The sequence below is a fragment of the Theropithecus gelada genome, chromosome 18 (genome assembly GCF_003255815.1).
Source record: "Theropithecus gelada isolate Dixy chromosome 18, Tgel_1.0, whole genome shotgun sequence".
NCBI lineage: Eukaryota > Metazoa > Chordata > Mammalia > Primates > Cercopithecidae > Theropithecus > Theropithecus gelada.
In genome coordinates this window covers 10,085,965-10,106,961 of record NC_037686.1, presented here as the reverse complement: position 1 = coordinate 10,106,961, position 20,997 = coordinate 10,085,965, and the positions used below count along the sequence as shown (strand labels likewise).

The window sequence follows — 20,997 nt, the reverse complement described above, 5'->3', positions numbered from 1 at the left end:
CTGAAATGATTACTGAATATAAAAGCCTCTTTATGCAACATATTTTTCTTACTTACATCTAAATTCCCAAGTATATAAAAAGATAAATAAAAATATGCAAACTGGTTTTTTTCTCATCATCTTTGACTAAATACAAATATAAAATCACTTTGGGAGGTAGTGTGAGCATGGTAAGAATCAGTCATACATATCACTTTCAGGTGTGCACCCAGAGAAGCACTGTATATGAATGTCCCTCATTGTGATCACACAGCATTGGGATGAAGTGGGGAGAGTGGGCTGTTAACTGCAGGGGTGAGACGCCTCCCTGAGCAATGTTGAGCAACACATGGACACTGATGTTCTCTTACGCATTAATCTCCAGAGTGTGCATTCCATATCGACTCTCAATAATGTACTTTCCAGGGTTTGCATGGACATTTATTGGCACCTGGTTTTTATACCTGTAACAGAACAGAAACAAAATGAAGTAAGCTGAAGTGTAAACAACTTCATGATTAAACACACACATACAATTCTTGTTCTTGCAGGAACACCTGTAAACAGAGCACTGAGGGTAGCAGCAGCATCGATTAAATAAATGTAAATAATATTAGCTTACGTGAAGTGTACCAGCAATACAATCACACTTCTTGATGAAGTGCTTTCCCCTCCTCTATAAACTTACATGAAAAATGTTGACTATTCACAACAATATGGCTGAATGTCATGTAACATAATGTTACCGAAAAAAGCCAGTTTCAAAAGAGTGCACAGCAGAATGATTGCTTTTATATAGAATACAAAAACAAAAAGACTAATTAATGCTACTAGAAATCAGTAGTGTGTTGGGACGCATGAAGGAGGCTTCTTGGATGTCAATAATGTTTATTGATTTGGGTGTCAGTTACATGGGTGTGTGCAATCTACAAAAATTCACTAAAGCAATTCATTTATAAAAGTGTGCAGTCTTTGGGAAGCCGAGGCAGGCAAATCACTTGAGGTCAGGAGTTCGAGACCAGCCTGGCCAACATGGCGAAACACCCTCTCTACTAATAATACAAAAAATTAGCCAGGCGTGGTGGCACACACCTGTAATCCCAGCTACTCGGGAGGCTCAGGCACGAGAATTGTTTGAACCCAGGAGGCGGAGGTTGCAATGAGCCGAGATTGTGCCACTGCACTCCAGCCTGGGCGACAGAGTGAGACTCTACCGCAAAAAAAAAAAAAAAAAAAAAAACAAAGTGGGCTGTCTGAAAGGGAAACAAGTGAAACCCAGTTCCTCCTTTGGGCAGAAAATGGTTTTTTGTGTGCATGTTATATTACAATTAAAAAGGTTTTAGGCCAGGCATGGTGGCTTATGCATGTAATTCCTGTAACTCCAGCAGTTTGGGAGGCTGAAGTGGGAGAATCACTTGAGGCCAGGAGTTAGTGACCAGCCTGGGCAACAAGCAAGACCCTGAATCTACAAAAACTACAAAAAATTAGCTGAGTGTAAACCTGTAGTCCCAACTACTCTGGAGGCTACAGTGGTAGAATAGCTTGAGCCTGAGAGGTTGAGGCTGCAGCGAGCTGTGATCGCACCACCGCGCTCCAGTCTGGGCAACATGGTGAGACCCTGTCTTAAAATAAATAAATAAAACAAATAAGCTTTTTAAAAATAAATAAATAAAACAAACAAATAAATACATAAATAAGCTTTTGAAAAAGTTGACCACTGTTGATGTAACAGAGAGGAAGGCGTTGTGTTGGGGGTTTTATCGTTGGCTGTCTGTGAAGGATGAGAGCAAAACATTCTTCCTGCTAACATTCTTGCATGTTGTTAGAAGCAATATCATTGTTTGTTTTTTTCTTTTTTTTTTTTTGAGACAGAGTTTCACTCTTGTTGCCCAGGCTGGAGTGCAATGGCATCATCTTGGCTCACTCCAACCTCCGCCTCCCAGGTTCAAGCGATTCTCCTGCCTCAGCCTCCCCAGTAGCTGGGATTACAGGCACCGGACACCACGCCCGGCTAGTTTTTTGTATTTTTAGTACAGACGGGGTTTCATCATGTTGGTCAGGCTGGTCTCAAACTCCTGACCTCAGGTGATTCACCTGCCTCGACCTCCCAAAGTGCTGGGATTACAGGTGTGAGCCACTGCACCCAGCCTGCAATATCATTGTGTTGAACAATCGTTATATTTAAGTGTTTTATTCAGTGTCATAAACAAACACAGCTCTTGCCTTGGAAGAATTTATAATACAAATCATGAAAGGAAACTTCTGACAAGAGCTGAAAGCCTCCCCTTTTCTGACTGTTCCATATCTGGTTAAGCCTCGCAGCCCTCAGAGAGTGGATTACGCAGAGGGGCCTCTCCCTGGGACCCTGTCTTCCGGGTCTGTACGTGGTGCCTGGATTCTTCACCACTTCCTCATGTTCTCAGTAGCCAGTGGCTATGGTGCTGGACCAGGCTTTTCTACTTAAACCATTTTCTGCCCAAAAGAGGAACTGGGTTTCACTTGTTTCCCTTTCAGACAGCCCACTTTGCATGTACAAATGACGTCAATAACCCTGATAAACACAGCTGACATGGAGATTGACTATGAGCCACGCAATGCTCTAAGTGCTTTATGCATACATTGGTAAGTTCAGTTCTTACAACCACGGTATGAGATAGTGTTTTTAACCTCATTTCCCAGATGAAGAAACCAAGGCATGAGGGTTTCAGGAACTTGCCCAGTCACACAGCCAGGAACAGCAGAGAGGGGATCTGAACAGGCAGCCTGGCTGCCGACCCATATGATGCTTCCATTTTCCAATTGTTCTCTCTGCATTTCATTTCTTTAGACTTGTGGACATGATCATAAAGAGGTTTGGGAGTAGGGAACATGATAGAAAGGGAGAGAAAGGAAGAATACTGGCTTCAGTCAGCTCCTTCCTTTCCCCAACTCTCTCTCTCACACACACATACACCCCTACATACTTAAAGCACATTATTCATTTTCTACACTTAAAAAAAAAAAAACAAAAAAAAAACACTCTCCTCCATATAGCAAAACCAACTCATCCTTCAAGATTCAGATCAAACACAACTTTTTCAATAAACTCTTCTCTAAAATATGATACAATATGAATTGTTCCTGCCTCTCTGCATCAGGGTTCATTGCTTCAAATTACTAAATATAACATTGATCAAAATTATGGTTGGATATGTGTCTCTTCTATTAAGTTGCCAAACCTTTGAGGTTGGGGATTGTGTCTGATCCACATTTACTTTTTTTTGTTGTTGTTTTTGAGACAGGGTCTCACTCTGTCTCCCACGCTGGAGTGCAATGGTGTGATTATAGCTCCCTGCAACCTCCACCTCCCAGGCTCACGCAATCTTCCTACCTCAGACTCCTAAGTAGCTGGAACTGCAGGTATGCACTACCACGTTCAGCTAATTTTTTCTATTTTTTGTAGAGACGTGCTCTCGCTATGTTGCCTACGCTGGTCTTAAACTCCTGGACTCAAGCAATCCTCCCACCTCGGCCTCCCAAAATGGTAGGATTACAGGCATGAGCCACTGCACCTGGTCTGATCCACATTTACTTCTATTCCTACTCCTGAGGAAGAATGAGTCATGGGCAAACACCAGGCCCTCAGAATTGGTTAAATTGGGTAGAACAGAATTATCATGTAATGCAATAGATTAATTGTAGCTTCATAATTTTTTTGGCTGAGAGAACAGAGTTCTGACAAACATACATGTCATGATATGGATGATTTTATTTTAAATGAATAGAGATGAGGTCTTACTATGTTGCCCAGGCTGGTCTCAAACTCCTGGGCTCAAGCGATCCCCCTGCCTCAGCCTCCCAAAGTTGGATGATTTTAAATAAATGCACACGAAGAAAGTAAGTTGATGCTCTGAGTCTGAGTTCCCTCAGATGTGGAATGGAGAGGGTGGGACTGGCTCAACAATCGCAGCTGCGTGGCAGGTGCAGCAACATAACCTTCTCCAAACACAGAAGACCCTGCAAGTTGATGCAGTGCTGTTTCCTGCCAGCAGCTTCAGACAGCTGTCTCAAAACGGCTCGAGCAGACAGGACTATCTGATCAGAGATGGCCTGGAAAAAGAAATCTACTGGCCACTCCTAGTCTCCAGCATTCCCCGTTTTGATGAAGGACAGGGTAGAACATATTAATTGGCATGCTCTTCTTATATAATTGGTTTAGGTAATTTCACACTGGACTCAGAAGCTCACTCTGGCTCTGCTCTTTCTGGTGCTGGAGGGTTTTCAGTGGTTCCTCTTTGCCTAAGAAAAGCGCTGTGATACCAAAAGCTGTGACATGTGCTGTTTGACCAAATGACTCAGTGACACTCAATTTGGCTTTTGATCAAAAGTATTGCTCGTATCTCTATAAAACTTTCATTACAAAGTATTCTGCAGGTCAGGAGTGGTGGTTCATGTCTGTAATCTCAGAACTTTGGGAGGCTGAAGCGGGAGGATCGTTTGAGGACAGGAGTTCGAGACCAGCTGGGTAACATGGCGTGACTCCATGACTGTAAAAAATAAATTTTTAAAAATAAAATAGAAGGCTATTTTGCAGCTCCCATAGTTGCTTCACCATCCTTTCCTTCCATTACTACTCAATTTAGCACCTTAATACCTTTTCCCCAGCTGATGACTTTTCTATTATCGCCACATGGTAAGAGAAATGGGTTCAAAATATGCACACACACCACACATCACTTTGACTGCAGTTTGTAGTCTTTTCTCTGGAGCTCCAGATACCAATGTGAGAAATTCTTCATTTAAAGCAGTGGGCAAGGATCAACTCAGAAAGATATTTGATACTATTCTCCACACAATTTCACCCAGTGAGGCATTTAGGTTTGGAGTCACTTGAGACTGGCTGTCTTTAGCTTTGAGTCAGGGAAGAAAAGAAGGATTTGGGGCCTGTTCTGTATACACGTCACAGCTTGTTATTTCTGGAACATGAAATTCCAAGCTGAGTAGTCATCGGCTAATTTTGGAGGTTAATCCACACCCTGGGATTACGTGTCAGAAGCTTTCTTAAATCCCTGTGAATATACAGATGTATACCATCTCCCTTATCATTTTTATGTAATGTCTATAAATTGTTAATGAGCTTTCAGTATACTATAAGTTTTTCCAGTGACATTTCCTTTATGTGTATAAAACACACAATTCCCCCCAACAAATGTCAGTTTGGATGTTGGGCCGAGTTTGATAGTATGGGGTCACAGTAAAAGCTCCTTGGCAGTGTAAAGCATGATCAAGCAAAAGCCTTCACGAAAATTATTTTCTATCCACAAATAATGCACGCCAAGATGATCTCTTTTTTGAGACGGAGTCTTACTCTGTCACCCAGGCTGGAGAGCAGTGGCGCGATCTCTGCTCACTGCAACCTCTGCCTTCTGTGTTCAAGCGTTTCTCCTGCCTCAGCCTCTCGAGTAGCTGGGACTATAGGAGCGCACCACCACGCCCAGCTACTTTTGTATTTTTAGTAGACATGGGGTTTCACCATGTTGGCCAGGCTGGTCTCAAACTCCTGACCTCAGGTGATCTGCCTGTTTTGGCCCCCAAAGTGCTGGGATTATAGGCGTGAACCACCACGCCTGGCCAAAGATGATCTTTAACCTACTGAATCTCACCACAAATGAGATTGCTGCTTAGACTCCAACCTGTTTTGAATAAATCGCTCTACACCCACTTTAAAAACTAATTATCTGAGAGAGAGAGAGAGAGAGCGAGCCCATTGGGACAGATTTTGGAATTAAGTAAATAAGAAAAATTCAAAATAAAACTCGAAATCCTTATGTTGGAAAACTGTTGTAAACTGTAAATAATTTGTGTTAACCATTTTAAATATAGGTTGTTTTTCCTATGATAATATGGTAGTAACTGCTAAATTTGAATATGTGATGAATAATTCTAATATTGAAAATAAACTCAATGCATGATTCTATTATGAAATTTACAAACCCTCATAATTTGTGAGACTAGAAGAAGAGTTTTCCAAATCTCTGCCTTCGTAACTATTTTATTCCTAGGTTTTGAATTATTATAATGGGCTTAATGACAAATTTCTTTAAGTATCTATTTGACAATGACTTTTGGGTGAAACCGAATAATTTTTTTTTTTTTTTTTTGAGACAGGGTCTTGCTCTGTCCCCCAGGCTGGAGTGCAGTGGCGCGATCTCACTCACTACAACTTCAACTTCCCAGATTCAAGCGATTCTCCTGCCTCAGCCTCCTGAGTAGCTGGGACTACAGATGCCTGCCACCACACCCACATCTACTAAACCACACACCACATCTACTAAATGTAGATGCCACCACACACCACATCTACTAGAAATTTTTGTATTTTTAGTAGAGATGGAGTTTCACCATGTTGGCCAGGCTGGTCTCGAACTCTGGACCTCAGGTGATCTGCCTGACTCGGCCTCCCAAAGTGCTGGGATCATAGGCGTAAGCCCCCGCGCCTGGCTGAAACTGAAGAATTTTAAACACGTATTGTAAATGTTTTGCTTGAAGATCGAGTCCAGTGTCCAACATATACATATGAAAGGATGAGTGCCGAGTGAGGGAATGACAAGTACACACTAATACCAACACATTGCTCCAGAGAGCTTTCCTGATCTCACTGCAGGCTACAGTCAAGATTTCCACTGACAAATTCAATCCAGGCTTCAGGCCAGAAACCAGCTGAATCCCGCTCTCTAAAAAGTATATAATTAACACTATTCTCTCCTTTTAAAGAAAACTTTTTCCTTCTCCACTATTTCACAGAATGTTTAAAATTTGACCAGGTGATACGTTTATATGGTTCAAGAACCAGAAAGAATAAAGGGTGCACAGTGAACCCTTCCTGGTGAACCCTTCCTAGCACTTTTGTCCCTTTGACAAGGTTCTCCCTCAGGGTCAATAGCTTTTCTTAGGTTCTTACATATACATATCCTTCCAGAATTTCATTATGCAAATAAAACAAACACAAACATAAATGCTTTTTTTCTGCCCCTTTTAAACAGCAAGACTCTTATTATACAAGTTATTACATAAATGTACCCTACTAAATTTTAAAACTTTAGTTTTTCTCACTACATATGTATTTTCCCTTCTATGTTGACAGAGTCCTCCTGCAGGATGGCCAGCTTCACGGTATGGGCGCAGCAGCATCCTCCGTAACTCCCTTCCTTCCTCCCTCCCTCCCTCTCCCTGTCTCTCTCTCTCTCCCCTTCTTTTTTTCTTTCTTTCTTTCTCTCTCTTTCCTTCCTTTCTTCCTTCCTTCCTTCCTTTCTTTCTCTTTCTCTCTCTCTTTCCCTTTCTTTCTCTCTCTCTCGCCCTTTCTCTCTCCCTTTCTCCCTTTCTCTCTCTCTCTCTCTCTCTCTCTCACAGAGTTTCACTCTTGTTGCCCAGGGCTACAGTGCAGTGGCACGATCTTGGCTCACTGCAACCTCCACCTCCCGGGTTCAAGTGATTCTCCTGCCTCAGCCTCCCGAGTAGCTAGGATTACAGGCGTGTGCCACCGTGCCCAGCTAATTTCGTATTTTTAGTAAAGACGGGGTTTCTCCATGTTGGTCAGGCTGGTCTCAGAGTCCTGACCTCAGGTGATCTGCCGGACTCAGCCTCCCAAAGTGCTGGGATTACAGGCGTGGGCCACCGCGGCCGGCCTGTAACTAACTTTTCTACTCAGGCCAGTGCTTAGACAGGCTCCCTGCTGTTGTCAGAGCGAGTTGGGAATAGGACGGTACTGCATCCTGTCTCTGCACCTGACCTTAATGAGGATGTGTGTGCCCTGTCATTCAGTGCTCTCTGGGTAACCTTTAGGTTCCGTTCCACATAAATAGATTTGGTTAGTAATGTGGGATTGGTTGGAGAGCGGCTGCTGAGTGTTTGTATCATAGGCCTCAGGAACTCCCATGACATAAAGATGTCCAGTGGAAACTTGGAGCCAAACTCTCTTTGGAAAGGCTTTTGCCTGAACCAGGCCCAGCACACGTGCCTTTGAAAGACATGGCTAAGGACTTAACTGCTATGAGCGGAGGCAGTGTGATTATATGAAGCATCATCACAAATTTACTCCTTTAATAAACCTGCTGATATTCAGGAAGGGCATTCTCAATATTCCCTTTGTACTTCTCCTCAGTGTCAGGCCCAGGAAGCTGCAATTGGATACCAAAAAGGTATAAATGCCAGCAATGTCATCACCAACAATCTTGGCTCCTGCTTGGGTTGCGGATTCCCAGGTCTTCAGTGGGAAGGCTGCTTACTGAAGATTGCATGCTCTGTACCAGTGGTGCAAAGTCAATTAGCACTCCAGTGAACGACTTTTTTCTCATTCTCTTTTCTTTTTTTCTTTTCTTTTCTTTTCTTTTCTTTTTTTTTTTTTTTTTTTTTTTTGAGACAGGGTCTCACTCTGTTGCTCAGCCTGGAGTGCAGTAGTGTCATCTTGGCTCACTGCAACCTCTGCTTCTCGGGTTCAAGTGATTCTTCTGCCTCAGCCTCTCGAGTAGCTGGGATTACAGGCATGCATCACCACACCTGGCTAATTTTTGTATTTTTAGTAGAGACGAGGTTTCTACATGTTGGCCAAGCTGGTCTCAAATCCTGGCCTCAAGTGATCTGTCCACCTCGGCCTCCCAAAGTGCTGGGATTACAGGTGTGAGCCAGCTCGCCCAGCCCAGTTAATGACTTTTTAAAAACGTGCCCAGGAATATATACTAATCCCATCCAGAAGTCAACTCCCAGAGGTGGATTTACCTTGAAGCAAATGAAGCTTAAGTTTCAGGGTCTCTCACTATCCAAATCCCTGCAAGACCTTATGTCCTAGCTTATACTGCTAATTTATTTATTTAGTTTGTAAAGAGTGCCCTCCGAGTTGTATCAGCTTCATGCCCACAAAACCTGAACTTGACCCTGTTTACTGCCATTTCCAGTCGTCAGTTATCTGCTAACTGATTGTCCGAGTTTCAGCTTTACCCAGGGCAAATCTTGCTCTCAGAAGTATAGTTAACGATTTTCTTAGTTGTCTCCCAGTTCTTTTTTTTTTTTTTTTTAGCTCTGTTGCCCAGGATGGAATGCAGTGGTGAGATCAGAGCTCACTGCAGCCTTGTTGTTCGTTTTAATATTTGTTTTTCACTTAGCTTGCAAGGCAAGGAGACTATCTGTGATATGCTCTGGTCTGTCCCTCATGGGAGAATGTATGATAAGGAATGGAGTCACTAGGACTGATGCTTTGCACAAGGCTCAAGGCAGTTGTTCGCTGCAAGAGCACTAACGGGGGTGCAGGGACCAGAGGAGGCTCATCCAGTACTTCTGGAGAGGAAGCTTGTCTCTGTGTCTTCCCTTTTATTTGAAATGAACCCCTAGGACATAAACTTCACATGTAAAGGATGTAAATGTTTCAAAGCCACCTGTGAAGGGTTTGGGGCTCAACTCAACCGCTTCTCAGCTCTGTTAGTGAGGATAACTGGAAATGGACAGTATTTCTATTTTTGAATTTAACTGGAATTTGAAGGGTTGACAGTTTGCTCATCTCCTATTTTTCTGGAGACTTTCCATTCTTTCAGTTTTTAATTATTTTTTTTCCAGATCAACAGAGCACAGTGTGAGGAGTCTAATCTCTGAAGTTCAGCTCTGCTTTTGTGAAATCACACTGCTTTTGCTTAATAACACCTTCAGTGTATGTGGCTGGGTTTTTATTCAAGCTGCAGTGTAATTAACAGAAAAAATAAATGCTTAGGAATTGAATATTTATCTCCCAGAAGCTACTTTGTGTCCTTTTGATAATCATCTTTAATTCTAATTTTTTCAAGTGGGAAAACACAGATAGGATACTGTGTAATAAACACATTTATTCAACAAAGGCCTCTAATTCTTCATTTATTATTGATACATTTTAATTCATGAAAGAAGAAATATTTTTACTAATATTTCTTGCAGCTGAAAATTTGTTATTGTTTGTGCATTTCTATAGAAAACTTTGGAATTTCTTTTTTTTTTTTTTTTTTTGAGGTGTGAAGTAATTGGTTTTTTAAGAAGAAATGTCCCTTTGACAGGCCAAACTGTGCAACTCCATAGTCACAGAGAAGGGCAGGCAAAGGCAGAGTGATTGCTAACTTACTTTTCTATTTTAAAGCTTGTAAATTGATTTTTTTAAACTTCATTTTTATAGAAATATGTTTCCACAGTTCTCATCTTTGTTTACTATAAATTATTTGCCCCGATAATTCATAGCCAGTTTTGATTTTTATTCTTTGGTTTTCAAATTCAGAAGCCCTGAAAAGAGTTTACATACATAGAAAAATTGTGAGTAAATCCAAAATCATCAAAGACAGATTAAGATTACAAGTAAAAACTCACCATGTGCTCCTTAAGAACAACCTTAGAAGCCGGGCACGGTGGCTCACTCCTGTAGTCCCAGCACTTTGGGAGGCCAAGGTGGGCAGATCACCTGAGGTCAGGAGTTCGAGACCAGCCTGGCCAACATGGCGAAACCCCATCTCTATTAAAAATACAAAAATTAGCCAGGTGTGGTGGTGCACGCCTGTAGTCCCAGCTACTTGAGAGGCTGAGGCAGGAGAACAGCTTGAACCCAGGAGATGGAGGTTGTAGTGAGTCAAGATTACACCACTGCACTCCAGCCTGGGTGACAAAGCGGGACTCTGTCTCAAAAAAAAAAAAAAAAAAGAATAACCTTAGAGAAATAAGTGGGTTTATCTTGTCAGCTACCTCCACATTGCTATGCAGGCATCTGATCAACATTAGAAATAATAGAAAAGAAAGGAGAAGGAGGCAGACACTCTGGGTGACAGTGACATTCGTGTAGTGTTTATATTGCAACCTAAGGTGCATTTATCACCACTCCTGAAGATAAGAAAAAAGCATGCAAATACCTGCACCAGAGAGTAAAACTGAAATATCTTTTTTAATTGGCTCAATTATTTTCATACTTCTGCTCTCTATGGCAGATATTTGTGACATGTGACAGGAAAGTTCTCAGTTTAAGGATCACAAAGCCACTGACAATTGCAATAGGATATATTATGGAAGGAGAAAGAGTGCTTATTCCTTACGGAAAGAAAGTATCTCCTGCCCCCTGTTGGGTAGTATCTGGCATCCAATTCTTTCTTTTGTTTGGTGTCAGAAAACACATTGATGCAACTTGCTTATGCTCTCTGGTAAAAAAATAAATTAATTAAAAAAGAAAGGAAGAAAGAAAGAAAAGAAAGAGAGAAAGAGGAAGGAAGGAAGGAAGGAAGGAAGGAAGGAAGGAAGGAAGGAAGGAAGGAAGGAAGGAAGGAAAGGAAAGAGANGAAGGAAGGAAGGAAGGAAGGAAGGAAGGAAGGAAGGAAGGAAGGAAAGGAAAGAGAAAGAAAAAAGAAAGAGAGAAAGAAAAGAGAGAAAGAAGAAAGAAAGGAAGAGAAGGAAAGGAAAAGAAAGAAAGAGAGAGAAAGGAAAAAGAAAGAAAGAAAGAGAAAGAAAGAAAGAAAGAAAAAGAAAGAAAGAAAGAGAAAGAAAGGAAGGAAGGAAGGAAGGGAGGGAGGGAGGAAGGAAGGAAAGAAGGAAGGAAGGCAGGCACATTCAGGCCTTAGCTCATACGAGGGCTAGAGATGGGAGTTTTAGTTACTTTGTAAAAGGCAGCATTGCTTCCAATCACAAAATCCTGCCCTGCTGTGTGAAGTTCATTGATGGAAGCTAATTTTTACCTAACTTTTATCATCCATAGCAGTTATAGACATATGTTTGGTAAGTATATATGTTGACTAAAATGCAATACTTCATATAAAATAAAGACCCATTTGCATAATAGGATTATAGAGTATTATCATGTAGCATATATACACAAGAATGTTTTTTCTTCCCACACATACAAATTCATCTCAATACCCTTCTTCACTCTTTGGAAACCTATACAATCTTACAGATGTCTTCACTGACTCTTGCATATGGTTGTTCTGTGTGTTTCACTAGAGGTGAACTTAACTTTGTGTAATGAATTCTGTTAGTTTTCATAAAGATAACATACCACGTGACACGAGGTTCTGGCCAGCCTGCTATGGAGCAGTGCAATTTTACATTCTCCTTCTCCCAAACCGTGTGGGAGCGAGGTTTAATGATAAACTCAGGAGCATGGAGAAGATGGTCTTCATTCAACTTAGCATGATATGCCTCGGTTTCTTCTAACTGAAATAACAAATAAGCAAACATATTACCAAAATACCACTAAATCAAAGTGACTTTTGGTGCTAAAATAACAAGTAGAAGCCAAAAGTTTTATTTTTCCATTTGGAAGCTTAATTTTGTTTAGAGAAAATGCACTCCCTTCTCCCTTTTAAGAACAGAGGTACTGGCTGGGCGCGGTGGCTCAAGCCTGTAATCCCAGCACTTTGGGAGGCCGAGATGGGCGGATCACAAGGTCAGGAGATCAAGACCATCCTGGCTAACACGGTGAAACCCCATCTCTACTAAAAAATACAAAAATCTAGCCGGGCGAGGTGGCGGGCGCCTGTAGTCCCAGCTACTCGGGAGGCTGAGGCAGGAGAATGGCGTAAACCTGGGAGGCGGAGCTTGCAGTGAGCTGAGATCCGGCCACTGCACTCCAGCCTGGGCGACAGAGGGAGACTCCGCCTCAAAAAAAAAAAAAAAAAAAAGAACAGAGGTAGTTATTTGACATTTAACATTCCAAGCTTAAGCAACATCTTTGATTTCTTTTTCTTTTTCTTTTTTTTTTGGCCTGGGCTGGAGTACACTGGTGCAACCTGGCTCACTGCAGCCTCTTCCTCCCAGGTTCATGCAATTCTTGTGCCTCAGCCTCCCGAGTAGCTGGGATTACAGGCACTCACCACCATGCCTGGCTAATTTTTGTATTTTTAGTAGAGATGGGGTTTCACCATGTTGGCTAGGCTGATCTCGAACTCCTGACCTCAAGTAATTCTCCTGCCTTGGCCTCCCAAAATTGGGATTACAGATGTGAGCCACCACATCTGGCCATATTTTACATAGAGGAGTATTTTACTTACAGGAGTATTTTACTTACAGGAGTAAAATACTCCTCTAAGGTGGATTTCTTAAGGCTCTTTAAAATCTTTAATTTCCTTAAAACCTAAAATTCCATGGAGTTTAAAACTACTGTTTGCTTTATTTGACCTACATATTAATATTTTAATGTCTTTCTCCTTGTTTTCTTATGTTTTGTTTCTCCAAAAGATCACATATTCTTCATTTGAAACACATCAGTCAGGTGCAGTGGCTCATTCTGTAATCCCAACATTTGGGGAGGCTGAGGTGGGTGGATCACTTGAGGTCAGGAGTTTGAGACCAGCCTTGCCAACATGGCGAAACCCCATCTCTACTTAAAAAAAAAAAAAAAGAAAAGAAAAATTAGCCGGGTGTGGTGGCACATGCCTGTAACCCCAGCTACTTGAGAGGCTAAGGCAGAAGAATCGCTTGAACCCGGGAGGCGGAGGCTGCAGTGAGCTGAGATTGCGCCACTGCACTCCAACCTGGGGGACAGAGTGAGACTCCATCTCGAAGAAAAAAAAAAAGAAACAAATCCATCTACATCTACACACACACACACACACACACACACACACACACCCCTTATGACATGCATTTCCACCTTTGTAAGTTACGTTAAACTGTCTTTTCTTACTGTTTTCCTCAGGGACAGGCATTCTGCCTTTTCTCGAATCGCAACTTTCCTTGACTTCTTTTCAAAAGTTTCTTCCTGTTGAAGAGTGGACGTGGCCTGTTTGGAAACCACGGACTGCTTGGATGCCGTGGACTGCCTGGATGCTGTGGACTGCTTGGATGTCATGGACTGCTTAGATGCCGTGGACTGCTTAGATGCCATGGACTGTTTAGATGCCGTGGACTGCTTAGATGCCGTGGACTGTTTAGATGTTGTGATTCCTTCCTCACTAGCAAGAAGATTCCTCTGGGCTATATAAGCAGCAGCTTCTTTAATTCTTTCTTCTTCCGTATCTGTAATTCCACTGACATGCTTTTGACTAAAACACAATAATGGCAAAATGTAGATGTTGTGGATGGCAGTGATAAGATTGAGTAATTTTTACTAAGTTCAAAGTACCCACACCTCAGACACTGTATCTTGCACCAAAAGAAAACCCGATATAGAAAAAGCAGGTAAATCAGAAGCTGACGCTTCATGTACAGAAGTGTTCCTCACCTTAACAAATAACAATAATAATGATAACAGTAATAATAACACCTATGATGGCCCTGGTGCTTTTCACATACATGATCTTGTTTCATCCCCATATAAACCCTATGAGATAAACTTTTTTTTTTTTTAAGATGGAGTCTCGCTCTTGTGGCCCAGGCTGGAGTGCAATGGTTCAATCTCAGCTCACTGCAACCTCGGCCTCCTGGGTTCAAGCAATTCTCCTGCCTCAGCCTCCCAAGTAGCTGGGATTACAGGCTTCTGCTACCATGCCCAGCTAATATTTTGTAATTTTAGTAGAGACAGGGTTTCACCATGTTGGCCACGCTAGTCTCGAACTCCTGACCTCAGGTGATCCACCAGCCTTGGCCTCCCAAAGTGCTGGGATTACACTCGTGAGCCACCATGCCCGGCTAAGATAAATTATTATTTCTGGTTTAGATATATGGTAACGAGGTTCAGAGAAGTTAGATAACTTGCCCAAGGTCGTCTCACGGATTGTCTTAGTGTGTTTAAACATGAGTTTGTTTACAATAAAAGATTATGGTTCCTTTCCAGAAAAGCCATATTGTCAAATGAGATCTAGTTTGTTTGCCTGTGACCCTGATACATGAGTAGGAGCTTGATCTGGATTCTGTCACTTTGCTGATGTAACGCACTGCCTGGAGTTGTTGCAGTATGAATAAGTTCTGAATGTACATGAGGTTCCTTATGTCTACTGGGTTTCTTTCTAAGATAATATATGTTGTGTGTGCATATACTATGTGTGCACCTATAGTATATACTAAGAAATTATCAAACTTGTGATGGAAGTGGTGACATTTATAAATGTGACTCGTTATTATTCATAATTGATGACAATAGTAAGGGAGTGGTAACATCTCAAGTTCAATGCCTACTGTGGCAGTTTATGATAGAATCTGTGCTGTGATTTATTCATGTTGTTTAAAAATATTTGAATTATTTTAACATATTTCAATGCCTTTTGTTGCAAAGCCCCTCAAATGTTTTAGTGAAAGAGTGTATTGATTATATCGAGGATTCTCTTGAAATTGAGTCTCCTTAGACCTCTTACGTCAGAATTATACATTCCAAGAATGATTGCTTCAGGATGTAAGCAAATGCTGCCTTTGTGTTAGCAAGTTCCTAGCATCTAAATCTATGTCGCTTGCTGAGGAATAAGATTCCACATTTGCCAAGTTTGGGGTTTCTCATGGACTATTCCTAAAACATCTGGCAGACGAGATGAGTCCATGTTGTTTCTGACTAAATGTAGTGAGTAAATTTTAAGTTTTTTCCTCTCTCTCTGTAAATATTAATAAGATAATCCCTACTATGGATGTTAGTAATATGTCCATTGTTATTTGAGGGGGAGGAGGAAGATGAAAGATTTTTAGCTTAGTGTCCTCACATAATGACTTCTCATTCTTTTTTGAACAAGATAGGAAGTGAATGAATTACTAACTGAATACAAAGCAAACCATGCAGAATTTGCTTGGAATTCTCTATAGAAGTCAACATACAATAGGGAGATGTGAAATGAGCTTTGTGATCTGTTTCAATTCATGTAATGATGGATCATATTCAATGCTAGTTTTGCCCCAGGCTCCAAGTAAGAGAACTTTATGTTTAAGTTCTCATTACTACTGATACTGGATAGGTTGGCACAGCTCTAGAGGGCCAAACGAAGTGATAGTCTCCTTGCCTTTTCCGTTTACAAAGAAGCCAAACTTCGAAAAAAAAAAACCTGTAATTATTTCACACGAGAACTCAACTACACTTAAAAAGTATGTTAGACCCAGGGCAGTAGGGATATTCTCCTTTAAGTAAAAGTCAGGATTTATCAGTGATAACCCTTCTATAATCTGGACACAAAAGTAAAACTGTGAGGCTAACATGTTGACAAAAGTATACTACTACGAAGTAAAACTAAATTTAAAATCTCTCAGTACTCTGCGAATCTGTGACAATCTCAATTCAAAATCACTTGCCGACAGAAAGTTTACTCAATTTATTAGAATATAAGTGGAATTTTCAGGTGCCATGCAGAGGAAATGGTGTTTTCCAGAAGCACAGTGTGAGTGCAGAGGGCATGTCCACTGCATTGACCAGGCCTATGTGCGACTTTCAATTCTTTCCCTCCCAGGCATGCAGCTTTCAGCAAGTCACTCTGCCATGATTTCCTTGTCCAAAACGTTGATATATTAATATCTCTGCAGGGTTGTATGGAGAATTTAGCAAGATGGTTTATATAAAACACCTTGCATGAGTCCCAGCAAATAATAATAGACACTCAACAAATGTTCATTTTTTTCCATCCTCTTCTCAGATTGTTAATACTGCCAAAACCGTTGTGAAATGTTATTTTTGACACAGTAATAGAGTATAGGTGATGACACCGTATAAGATATAATGGAGAACTAGAAATAAAGCCTAGAAAATCAATTTTTATTCACATCTTTTTTTTTTTTTTTTTTTGAGAGGAGTCTCGCTCTGTTTCCCAGGCTGGAGTGCAGTGGCGCGATCTCTCGGCTCACTGCAACCTCCACCTTCCAGGTTCAAGCGATTCTCCTGCCTCAGCCTCCCAAGTAGCTGGGATTACAGGTGCCCGCCACCACACCCAGGTAATTTCTGTATTTTCAGTAGAGAAGGGGTTTCACCGTGTTAGCCAGGATGTTCTCAATCTCCTGACCTCGTGATCCGCCCACCTTGGCCTCCCAAAGTGCTGGGATTACAGGCGAGAGCCACCACGCCCGGCCTCACATCTTCTTTTATCAGTTTATTTGGTAAATGATCACTTCCTGAGACTGGCCCAGAAGAGACAAATAGTTTGGTGTGGACAGAGCAGGGAGAAGATGTTAGGAGTAAGAAGCTTCATTTCATGCCCTGCCAGGTGGAGTCATGTCACGTAGGCTAGTGTTAAGCTGATGTGGTTTTAAAATGATTTTTTGAAACAGAGTGGGGAAAATACCGGAGACAAAAGACTTTACCCCTCTAGCCTACCATCACTTATAAGGAATGCGAGTTACATTAAGCTACTGTGAAGAGGACAAATGGCTAGACATGCATACTTAGCAGCGAAAGCGTGTTTGTCTGGAAAGTTCACTTTAAAAAATCAGAGAGAGCAAAGATATCAGCTAAAAAGCCAAAAATAGAATGTTATTTATCCCTTTACCTTCCTAATTGGGTTCAGAGCAACGATGACATTAGCCTCCGACACAAGTCAGAAAGGAACTGTCAGAGGGCAATGGAAAGAAAAACACGGGTAACAGATGTAGGTCACCATCAATCACAACCAAATTATTTCCTGACTTCCAAGAGGATCTACTTTTCCATGACATTTGCTCTTAGAGGATGGCCTCACTTTGAGTGTCACCTGAGCTATGGGAATAACTCCGTGTTCAAAGAGAAGTAAACAGGAGATGAGCCAGAACGTTCCTGTTGAGCTTTAATCTTGGTGTCCAGGACAAGTCTCCTTTCAAGATTCCTTTGAATATTATTAATGCTCAAAAATAATGTTATGTAATAAAGATAGAAAATTGGCATCACACAGACTTGTGATTTAGTGATTATTTTGTATGAAGTTTTCCTCAAAGTAAATAGCAATCTATTTCCCATTGAACAAGGCATTCAAATTATGATGAGATTTTTTTCCCCCAGTGAATAATAATTAAAACCACATTGATAACCAAGATATTTTTCAGCTACCTAAACGTGTCATCTTGGGTTTTTTTTTTAAGTTCACCCAGGCCAGGTGTGGTTGCTCATGCCTACAATTCAAGCACTTTGGGAGGCCAAGCAGGGAAGATCACTTGAGCCCAGGAGTTCAAGACCAACCTGGGTGATATAGTGAGACCCCATTTCTACAAATAATTTTTTTTTAATTAGCTGGGCGTGGTGGCTCGTGCCTGTGGTCCCAGCTACTCGGGAGGTTGAGGTAGGAGGATTGCCTGAGTCTGGGAGGTTGAGGCTGCAGTGAGCTGTGTTTGTGCCACTGCACTCCAGCCTGGGTAGCAGAGTGAGACCCTATCTCAGAGAGAGATATATACATACACACACACACACACACGCACACATACACACACATACACACACACACACACAGAGTAATAAAAATTCACCCAACATTTTATAGTTTTGAAGCTTTCTTTTTACTCTGGCTATCCTGTCCAATCACTAGCATCCCAGGATCCACTTTCCATTCCAGCTAGTTTTATAAGCAGCATTAAGTTCTGATCATTCTTGTTTGTCATGTAGCCATCCTATGTAATGGCAAAATTTCTGGAAAGGAAATCCCTTTTAACATAAGTATCACGTCTCTCTCAGTGCATGGTTCTGAGCTTCCTCAGATCTTACTCAGTCAGTATATAGTAAGTGCTTAATAAAAGGTTAGCTGCTATTTCTATAATCTGTCCACAGCAATTATGACTATAATCTGCTACTCGTATAGCACTTACTATATACTTCTTAATAATTAAAGCCAGGAAGAACAAGCACACTCACCGTCCCGAGAAAATGGGTACCATGTAGTCACTGGGCAAATTTTCTTTCTCTTCTCCAGACAGAAGGCTGTGCTTGGCTCTCTTTGGTTTGGGGCTCAACTTGGATGAATAATCATCTAACAGTAGACTGGAATCTGTAAGTCTGAAATAAACCACCTAACATCAGACAATAATAACACAAAAAAGGCATTGACAACATTCAAAATACTGATACAGGAAGTTTTAACTTGGGAGAAATTTTACCAAATCCTAGATCTCTAATGTTACAATTATCTTTTAGCTTTAGAATCAAAGTAGAGTTAGAAAGATTTCAAATAACAGACTCTATAGAGACAGAAAAGAAAAATAGTGATAATAATTTTATGGCTCCAGTAATTTCATGGCTTTTTCCCCCACTTAAAGTTTCAAGGGAAAACAGTGATGCTTTTATGATAGTTCTAAATGCCCTTTTGTGTTAATGTCATGTTGGAAATCTAGGCAGACTATATAAATGGTTTTGATACATGGTGCATCCAAATTCTTTTGGGAGCTTATTTAAAACGCACACTTTTCTACATAGATCCATTCTGATGTAGGACCCTTGGTTTACACTGAGACCTTTATGTATTATAGGTGACTCCTGCCTTTGAAGGGATGTGAGGCTTATTAAATAATAGAGTTAATATATTTTATGTGAACACATGATGCCGATTGACTCAGTGATTCACAAGGGTGTGATAAAGAAGCCTTTGGTCAGTTCTGTCTTCCTATGCACACTGGTGAAAATGTGCACTTGGAGGTAGTTAGTGTTCTAATAAACCAAAAAAATGACCAGGGGAGTGGAAAACATGAGAGCAGAGATAGCAGAGAAAAGGGACTGATGAAATGAAAAGAATAGTGTTAATTTGTATAGTTCTTGAATGAAATGAAATGCATTCTTATACAAACATACACAATTTGGCATAAACTTCAGGAGTTCATGGACTCCCTGAAGTCAATCCGTGAACTCGGGACTAAAAGTCCCTAATCTACACAGTAAGGAAAGATGTTAACAATAGGGGTCTGTATAGGAACTCTTCTGTACTATCCTTTTAATCATTTTGTAAATTTGAAACTATTCTTAAAAAAAAAAAAAAGTTAATTTTTTATAGAAGCCCCCGGTCTAGAGGATCTCTAAAGACAAGGTGAAGAGGGGTATTATGTCATGGGAAAAGCCAAGCTGCCCAGTTGAAATAGGAAAACCTTCCAAACCTTGACCATTTCCTAATCTTCAAAAATCATTTGAAAAAGCAAAAGGGATTACCTAATCCAAAGCAGAAGAGAGGTCAAGCATATACATGGTACAAAATGGATATATGATGATGCGAGAAAACAAGTAGCACAGGGCTTTGACATGCAGGGCAGGCAGCAGCACCTCGAATCCTCCCGGGAGGTCTCATGGAAATGGCCTAACTCTTCCTTCCCCATATCTACCCCCTCCCCTAGAGGTGAATATCTATCTCTTTTTCTATGATCAGCATTAAAACTAAAGGTTAGAACTTTGAATTCAAGCTTGTGGATTGGTTACCAACTGGAAGCCAGGGTGACATTTGTTCCTGGCTGGCTGTCCTGGGCAGCAGCAGAACGACTGCATTCTATACCCCGGCAGGTCACGAAGTACAGGCTGTGCTTATACAGGTCTAAGTTTAAAGTGGTATTTTCCCTCACCTCTTTATTCCATTACCATCCAAAATAAAATAATTATGGGGCTTAAGAATTTCACTTTTTCCCCCGTTTCGAACAGCTGGATTCTAATTTCTCTCCTATTTTTCTGCTTTTGCTTTTCTCTCTTTACTCATTCTAGTGGCTACAGGAGATTCTCATGAGTTCATTATTTTTTGACATTTATTACATCAAAATAGCTATGATTTCTTATTCTTTTCATTGCATTGCTCCTTTTTCTGTCATTTATCCTTTAAGACAAATTCTTAAAATAATGCATTTATTACATAGAATGTGCTATAATATGAGTACTCCATTCTCACAAGTAAATCACAGGAGCTTTTTTTTTTTCTTTTTTCTCCTACATTCCAATGTAGGAGCCGACTTTTTAATAGTTGAACTTTATGCTAAAGACTCATGGCCCTTTCATCAGCTTCCACTTCGTATTTCATTTGGAACAGAAGAATTTTTAAAAAGCATTATGATGCTATGTGTTATATAGTACTGCTTAGAAAATGCAAGATCTCCACTTTTATTATGCTAATATTTCTTCAAGACTTTGATTTCTAATAAAGAGTATATGAAGAACTAGATGTTAAAATACAATGCGAACTGATGATTTAGTAATGCTAAGACATTTATTTATTGAGGCTA

General features: G+C 40.8%; 1 protein-coding gene across 2 annotated transcripts in view; it reads right to left on the bottom strand.

The window, feature by feature from the left end:
• The window catches only part of MYOM1 (myomesin 1), a 147,615-nt gene that overhangs the window by 102,086 nt on the left and 24,532 nt on the right, over positions 1 to 20,997 (bottom strand). For both annotated transcript variants that reach the window (XM_025365122.1, XM_025365123.1), the window contains exons 3-6: positions 18,665 to 18,805; positions 13,631 to 13,988; positions 12,002 to 12,159; positions 351 to 443 (exon numbers count right to left, since the gene is read on the bottom strand). In XM_025365122.1, the coding sequence (XP_025220907.1) occupies positions 351 to 443; positions 12,002 to 12,159; positions 13,631 to 13,988; positions 18,665 to 18,805 (750 nt within the window). The remainder of the gene's footprint in view (positions 1 to 350; positions 444 to 12,001; positions 12,160 to 13,630; positions 13,989 to 18,664; positions 18,806 to 20,997) is intronic.